Source organism: Parasteatoda tepidariorum, chromosome 2 (genome assembly GCF_982258835.1).
Source record: "Parasteatoda tepidariorum strain Cologne lab strain chromosome 2, Ptep-v5.0, whole genome shotgun sequence".
Lineage (NCBI taxonomy): Eukaryota > Metazoa > Arthropoda > Arachnida > Araneae > Theridiidae > Parasteatoda > Parasteatoda tepidariorum.
In genome coordinates this window covers 37,708,311-37,717,378 of record NC_141756.1, presented here as the reverse complement: position 1 = coordinate 37,717,378, position 9,068 = coordinate 37,708,311, and the positions used below count along the sequence as shown (strand labels likewise).

The window sequence follows — 9,068 nt, the reverse complement described above, 5'->3', positions numbered from 1 at the left end:
CAAAACATTGCAAATTTTTTTCCCTAATAGCAAAAGAAAGTTTTATTTCACTTGTTAATTTCATCGTTGGTGAAGCACCACCATTTTTGTTACTGTTTTGTACTTTTGTTGCACTCTTCTAGTTATAGAATAAGTACTATAATTCTTGAACTTGATTTGGGGATCATTCACTAATGGTGTATTTTCATGTGGGTCTAGTAATTTCTTTAAAAATATGTATGATTACTTATAGTAGAAATTTCTTCTGCATTTGCCTTTTAAAATTTAAATAAAAATTTCAGAGGTTTACAGTATTAAACTTTGTTTTAAATCTTTGTAGTTTGCATGCATTTAACTCTTATTTAAATATAAAAAAGTCAAAGTTTGCTTTCAGCTTTTCATAAAGATCATTCTTTTAATCAGCTTTATAGTATCATTTTTTAAAATTATTTACTGATAAAAAACCTTTTTAAAGTTCATGCCCACAAATTCAAAGATTTAAAATTTTTTTTTGATCTAAGAGAATTGATGGGGTTTCCAGTGATGAAATAAAATGCTTTGATGGATCAAATTTTTTTAAATATTTTCTGTAAAAATCACATATTATTATTAAATTATTTCCAAATAATTCTTTTCAGATGCAATATTTGTGTGTGTAATGAATATTGTAAGAAAACTAAGGTGAAAAATAAACTAGAAAATAAGAATTTTTTTTCTTCAATATTTAAATGAAGGAAAAAGAGCTCAAAACATGTCTACTTCTCTTTATTGCCTAGAAGGTAAGCAATAAAGAAGAATAGAAGGGTAGTTAACGAAAGAAAAAAAGGAAATCAGGACAACACATTTCCATGTGGAATGCTGGTAGGGCAGAACTGCCTGTTGTAGTCAGTAATGGAGCTTAAGGCTCCACACTTTCATAAGCAACGGGATGATAGTGGGCAGCATTGTGCACAGGCCAACTTTACTTCCCAGACAAGCTGGTACCCATTGATATAAAACTGAGTGGGCTTCAAGCTGCCATTGGGGTTGAAAAATTTGTGTGTCAAATCCTTTGCGTGCCAGGTATGAGTGCTCAGAATATATTGACCTTTCTTTTCAGTTCAACAATAAAGTATATGAAGTTCCTTAATTTCAGATTATCATTGTATATATTTAATTTTTTTAAATACTGACTTACAAGATAAAACGTTTTCTTTTTTTTCTTCTTTTTTTAAATGTCTTTTCTGTTTCGAAGAAAGAATTGTAATTTTGGCTATGCATGATTTCAAAGAATTTTGTACCCCCCAAAAAAGTGCTTTTTTTGTATTATCTAGTAGATGTAGATTGACTTTTCCAAATATTTTGAATGGTAGTAATTTTTTTACTCATGCATGATTACTGATAGTAGTAATTTCTTTTACGTTACTACTATGATGAGTAGACTATTGCTGTCATTGAAAGCAATATATATTTTCATAGAATTTAGTTAATAACTAATAATGGATGAATTTATATTTAAACCTAATTTTTGCCCATTATAATGGCTTAAAAATATTCCCCGAATTGGAAAAATGCTAATTTATTTAAGAATATTTACTTGTTTAAATAATTATGCAGTTTAATTTTTCCATAAAATTAACTTATAAAATTATCATTCACTCTATATATGATATATATTTATTGGTATAATTTGGATGTATCTATAAAAACTTTTTTGAATGTCAAAATTTCAAGTCTATTTAAAGTTGCCACTATGTTCATATATTTTCCAAAATTTCAAATTAAAAATATATAGATTTCCTAGATTAAGTCTAAAGTTTTATTTAGATCAGTTAATTTTTTTTAGATCATAAATTTTAGTTTTTAAGTGCAAAACTGTTGAGTTTAAAATGCAATATAAAATATAACATTTAGATTGTGAGGAATCTATATCAAAACCTTTATCTAACCTAAAATCTACTTAATGGCCTTTCCTAATGGTAGGCTTGAAAATATGTGTATTTGAGAATGGTTAAATGAAATTAAGGTTTTCACATATATTCCGGGAAACATAAATATTACATTTTATATGTCATTTTTTTTTATTTTTACTGTTACTGCATATAATAAATTTCACATTCTTGTCTTTGAAAACTAAAGTTTGTTTTACATTTATGCTTTGAAAAATATTAAAAGTTATATTCTTGACCCTACCAATAAAATTTAACTCCATGTCTATTCTAGGTGTCACCAATATTTTTCAACTTCATTGAAAAATTGTTTGGTAAATTTGTGATTACAGTGACAATTTTTTAGCATCTTAAAACTTTGAATTTAAAAAGTTTTTATGGTACACCTGATTTCCAATTTTTATTTGTTAGTTTTAACTGTCACCTACTTAATTATTGTTTAAAAAAAGTACAGTTTTTTTATGAAATATAATGAGAATTGTAATTTTTGGTATGTATCAGAAATAAAGACAAGACACATAATGTATGACAGGGATCACATTTTTGTACATATCATAAGCACCAAAAGAGATGTTTTGAATAGGAATGTCTGTTAATTCACAGAATTATTTCTTCCAGATATAATTAGTCATACAATATTCCTGCATGACAAACCACTTTCAGTGACTGACATTGACGCCAACACTTATATAATACAGATTATATTATATAATACATCGTATTCTTCGACTTATATGAGAGATGCAAAAGGTTATAACAGTTCTTTTTATTATGTTTTCTAAAATGTTGGATAATTTGCACTTCTTAAAAATATGTGAAGATTAACACAGACTATGTAAAAGATGTAATGATCTTCAATCTAATTTTATGACTTTTAATTTAAAAAAGATGTATTCTTACTTCATGAGGTACATTTTTATGAGGAGTTAGCTTGATTTATGATAGTATTATTCCAGATCAAAGTGCCACAGTTAAATATCAGTTTAAATAGTCTAAATTACTATTCTTTAAAAACCTGGACCAGAAAAATTATTATTATTTTTTAAATCTCAAAAAAATAAATAAAATAAATAATAAAAAAATATGTAAATAAAAGAATTCTTCAAAAGTTTTGTCTCATATTAAAATATTAATTTATTATTGGAATTGAAATATTATCAGTAGTTTAATTTAGGATCGCTATTACAATCTTTGGTATTTGAATAACTTCTATAATAGTGTATTTTTAAATGCATAGGACCAAATATAGAAGCCATTCAAACTAATTTGAACCACCAATTAATGTCATTAAAAAAGCTTTCCTTCAGTTTACAGTTAAGTGCTAAGTTTTCTACAAATTTTCATTCAATTTGAAAAATTATTTCTGACTTGCAAGTTAGTTCAGATAAAATTTCTGATTAATTCTATGTGTCTAAAATAGCCAAAAAAATATCAGCTAGAATTTTCTTTATATAACCCAAAATTTTATATATATATGAAAATTAAGGAAAGTTGGTATCCCAGGTATGTTTAAAACTTTTGTAAATTTCACAGCTTTTATGTTTTCCAGGGATGGAGAATGAATAATGATAATCATTATAAAAGACTGGTTAATGATAAATATTGCATTTTTTATCATTAATTTTTGTTCAATAATTAATGAATTCTAATGATGAAGGACTGGAATTGGAAATAAAAAATGTAAAGTAGCTGCTTTTTTTTTGTGAAATTAAAAATATAATTAATGAAATTTAGCTGTTTAAAATCAGTAATCAGCTTTTATGCTATGATTCTCAATAAAAAAACTATTTTAAAGTATTGTCATTTTTAATGGTAATATTAAATCATCAATTCTATAAATGTTTGCAAAGAAGATGTTTCACTTCTCGTGTAAACTGTTTTTACGCATTGTTTTTGAACCAAAAAAACATTAATACCTAATGTAATTTAAAACGTAATTAATAACTGTAAAATAGTTAATAACTTATGATAGGTGTTAATTACTAGCATAATTAACATCTATCATAACAGTTTTAGCTTTTGGTTGAATAGGTGCAAATTATTTTTAGATATTTATGCCATAAAAATTTGCATCAGTCATATAAATCCAATCAGTAGATGACGTTTTGAGTTGAATAATTTATTTAAAGATAAATAGGTCTGCACTGCATCTAATTATTACCATAATGTTATTTTATTATGATAGATGTTAATTACGTTTCAACAATTGAAATTGTAGTCCTAATGTTAATTGTTAATATTCCAAGTGTTACATAAATTAAAAAAAATTTTTTTTTTGGTAGTTAACATTTTATTAACATTATATGGAAGTTTTTATGTGTGCATTTAAGGTAGACTTAAGGCATATGATATAATTAAGACTTTTGGTATCAAACCGAGCCCAAAGTGCTTTTTGGAAACCGATTTTATTCTTTAATATCCTTGATTTAATCTGAATTAATACTTTCATTATTTTAATTTTTTTTTAATAAATAAATTACTTCTTTTTGTATTTTTTCTTTAGTAAAAACATATTACTTAAACTTTTAGATAGGGAACATTTTATTACTAATATATAAAATTTTAAGTCTATGTTCTGGTGTTTTTGTATTTCCAAAGAAAATTCAAAATAATCAATTGAACTTATTTTGAAACCAAAAGCCTCTCTTTGGGTTTTATTTGACAAACCAATGAAATAAATAATTTTGTATGAGTATTAATTTTGGCAATGTATAAGACTTTTTGTCTTGTGCTATCTTTTCATATAAGGCAGTGTCACGACCTTGTTAAACACTTCTTATTTTGGTCCTTATTATATAATATATTTTGCAAAATAATTTTTTCTTATTTTTAAAAGTCAAAGCGAAGACATGTACATATTTCAACAGCTAAGTTCATTGCCTTGTTTGTAGAAAACTTATTAGAGATAGTATCTTCAAAGATGTGTATCTGGTAATTTTTGTCCAGATTGCATGTTTTTAAAGCCATATCTTCCTTCAAGAGAGGAAAAAAAAATTTAAAAGGTAAACAACAATCTATCGGAATTAAAATTTAGAAAAATTAAATCCAGTTTAATACATATATTTTCGCTAAATTGGTCCACAGCATATCCTTGGCAGAATAACTTCTTTGCTTGTGTTTTATCACATTAACGCTCAGTGTTATAAGACTCGTTTCTTTTAATTTATAAAATTTAACAACTCCTTCAACAAGAACCCATATAACTTTTTAGCTGTATTGGAAGTTTGTCACTTTCTTTTTAGTACCATATATTTAAGTTGCAATTGTTTGCGAGAAACTTAATTGGTTAAAATGAATCACGTGAAGTCGCTTGTGGAAGTATTCACGCATCCATACGCATAGTTGTAGATCCAGGTGAGTTAGAAGCTTGCACATCTTGCTTGGGATTCAGGTTGTTTCCTGGATTTCCGTTCCCTGTCCTTTCGGGAGATTTCAAGGGATCACCTAAGAAATCATTTTTTTAAAAAAATTAATTTATATTACAATATATAGATATAGTATTAGAATATATAAATATACCATTTAAATGAATATGAGGGAATTTAAATAAAAACCTTACGAAATTTCCATAATAAGCATATCAGTAAAAACAGTACTTCCTCGGGGCACAGTCAGTTTTTGGTTGAACTACTGACTACAGGGCGATGTGTCCCCTGAAGAAGTATTGTTTTTACTGACATGCTTATTTTTGAAATTTCGTTTGGTCTTTATTTAAGTTCTCCCATATTTATTTAAATTGTGTGCTAACGACAATTTTGGTTTTTGCTGGTTTGTTTGGTTTTGCACTTTTCCAATTTGACTTATTGTATTTAAAATTTTGGTCTTCATTTTTGTTATTCCATTTTTTATATTTTTAATATATAAATATAGTATTACAATACATAAATATACAGCATAGTTGCCACATCCACTGGATTTCCCAGTAGACTGATTATTTGAAATTGTCTTTTTAACGGATCTTCTGATTTCATCGAAATTAAAATAGTTGTTCATTTTAGAAGATTCCCTAAAATCGGGAAATTTCATGAAGAAAGTCCCTATTAAAATAGGTTTTTTACTCAATTTTTGATTTCTTGAGTAATTAAATTAGTGTATTCTTAATAATAGTTAGCTTTATATGTAGTAATCGATTTGGAAGTTTTCTCTTCTAATTAAAGGATGAAAAAAAGAGTACAAGTAATAAACTATCATTGTAAGTTTAGTTTCCGTCCTAATTTTAGAAATTTCTGGAAATGGAAAATATAAAAGTATACTTTCTGATGAAAATGTAAATAATGTTCTTGTAGAACAAGAAATGAGTTTTTATAGTAGATCAAAGTGTGTATATATCTTTTGCAGCACCCTATATTTTAAAATGGCCACTTATTTTATTCAGAATAAACTAGTCAGAGAATACTCATTTTTTCATATTTCTCAAGAAATAAAGTAAGTGATTGTAATGCGTCTACCACTACAAAAACACAATTCCTATTCTCTAGTGTATAAGACATATTAAATCGATTCTAGTGTGGAGTACTTCTTCATAGATGAAGGTTGACATTGTCGTTAACTACTATCCCCACATTGGTGACCCGGTCGCGATGTGAACACCCCTACCTTCACGGAAACGTCCACTTCGATTTGAACAAGCCTACTTCGATAGATGGTCTCCATTGAACAGTTTACTTGCTACTTGTGACTGTGACATTATTCGCCTCCTCGCGCAGTTGCTACTCAGTCTCGAGCACACACAACGTCGGCTTGCATACATTTGATTACTTATATCAGCACAGGAGCGGCCACGATCCTGAACTTAATACAGCTCTCACAATCAGCATTTAAAAGTACGATGATCTTAATACAGCTCTTCCGGCTTCTCACAAAACAGCAATCAATCTACTAGTGGCATCTGTTCATCGAACTCAATCTCAGACATAATTCTGGTGGGGGACTTTTTCATAGATGAAGGTTGACATAGTTCCCCACAGTGTTCCTTAGAAAATTAATGTAAAACTTTAGAAGTGTTTATGTCATGCGATTTCTCATCAATAAATTTTTTCGAGGTTTGAGGGACCAGCAATAAATTATACGAACAAAAGAGAATGTTTTTAAACATCCTATTAAAAAAAAAATGAAGCTATTAACTTGTAGTTTATGTTAATTACGTTGATTATCACATGGAATGACAGCACAAAATATCGTTTCCCTAGCTTATATTCATAGAGATATGGACATTTTTATAAAAAACAATTTTTTTACTTAGTTTTTTTACTATATAACTGCAGAAATATTTACTCTAAAAGTTTTGATTCATTTTATTAAGTTTTAATTAATTTTAAAAAACATAAGTTAACAAGAAAAATTCGTTAAAAATTTCCCAAGATATGAGCAACGTTACATTTTCACACCGCGCTTGCGCGGAAAACATGACATTTTTTTTCATAATTTTGTTTTTAATCGTATTTGATAGCTTATGTAAAATGTCCGATTTGAATATCTTGAAAATTTAAAAAGTTTCTAAAAATTTTCTAAGTATTTTTTGTTGATTTAGAAATAAAACTTTTAATAGAGTTTTCCACAAATTAAATTTCGTACTATTAAACAAGATTTATTAAAAATGACATCGGCATTATATAGGATCATACCCTATTACATTATGTTTTATCTCACATGTTTCATTTCCTAATGCCATCACATATTGTTTGGGCCATCATTTTAGGTTATTCTCATTTCTTATGAAATTATGTTTTATGATACAAAATGAAATTTGTGGAAAATCCCTTATCATTTAGAGTTTTTTAATAAAATACAAAAACTACTAAAAATTTGCTATAAACTTTAACATTTTCAAAGTATTCAAGCAGACTTTTTTCAGGAGCTACCAAATACAATTCAAAATAAAAATATGATTTTTTTAAAAAAATATTTTCTGCCCATGCGTAGTATGAAAGAATTACTTCAAATACGCATTTCTTTCGCAATTTTTAACGATTTTTTTTTCAAATTTTAAAATATTTTTGTTAATTAAAAATTACTCTAAAAATTTTGTTTAAATTTTATTGAATATTTCGGCAGTTAGAGTAAGAAAACGTAAGCAATAATTTTTTTTTTTTTTTAAAAATTTTTTTTTTTATGAAAGTGTTTATATTTCCATAAACTTTTAAGCTAGGTTTGCGAAATTTTGTGCAGTTATTTCATATGATATTTAACGTAATTGACATGAGATACAAGATTATTTCTGTATCTTTTAACATAGGGTGCTCAAAAAAATTTTTTTTTTCGTTCGTAATTTTTTGTCGGTTTCTCAAACCTCTAAAATTATTTATTGATATGTATGAGAAATCGCATGACTTAGGAGTTGATTTAAGAGTGAAGATATGGTTTCTTTTCTTTAACATTAAATGATATGAATTTTTGATATTAAAAATTAATTTATCATTCAATTAAACATTTAAGCAATTTTTTTTTTCACATAGCTGCTTAGGAAAAAGCTAAATTTTTAGGATCCGATTTTGTTCAACTTTTCCTTATAACAGTGTTACCATGCTTTATTTTTCAAAATCTCTCTGTGAAATAAAAACATTATTTTTTAAGTTTAACTCAGGCTGACATGTAGTTCCTTTCATCCCAATGAATAATTTATCGAATAAAGAAATAGGATTGAATTGTAAAGTAAAAATATTCAGCAAAAAAAATTTTTCTTCTTCATTTTATCAAGAAAAGTATGTTTAAAGAATTTTCGTTGTTTGCTGGGAGAAAAGGATTTAAGTATAAAAGTGTTGAATAATAGAAGAAGGGAGAAAATATCAATATCTTTTTTGCATAACTTAGCTCAGAAAAAAAAAAAATGAATACTTAAAAATCAGCTTGTGAACAATGCACCGTTCGCTAAAAATTATAACTTTATATTTATCTATGAAGGACTTGGGGCAATATAATAGGCAACATTTACAAATTATTTTAGAGGGCTAAATACTATCAATATAATAGGCAACATTTACAAATTATTTTAGAGGGCTAAATACTATGTAATACTAAATACTATAAATTCTATATAAGGAATAATATGTATCTCTTTATTGTAGGGGAGAGTGGGGTCAAATGTAACATTTTTTACTTAACTATTTTTAACTAACAAAAAAATCCAATATATTATTAGTATTAATTGACAGACGAGTAAAG

The 9,068-nt window shown here is 26.6% G+C and overlaps 1 protein-coding gene across 1 annotated transcript in view; it reads right to left on the bottom strand.

Moving 5' to 3' along the window:
* Positions 1-4,174: 4,174 nt before the first annotated feature.
* LOC107436946 (potassium voltage-gated channel protein Shaw) overlaps positions 4,175-9,068 on the bottom strand; it is a 166,380-nt gene continuing 161,486 nt past the window's right edge. The window contains exon 7 of the mRNA XM_016048785.5: positions 4,175-5,351. Within this exon, the coding sequence (XP_015904271.1) occupies positions 5,230-5,351 (122 nt within the window). The 3' untranslated portion in view covers positions 4,175-5,229. The remainder of the gene's footprint in view (positions 5,352-9,068) is intronic.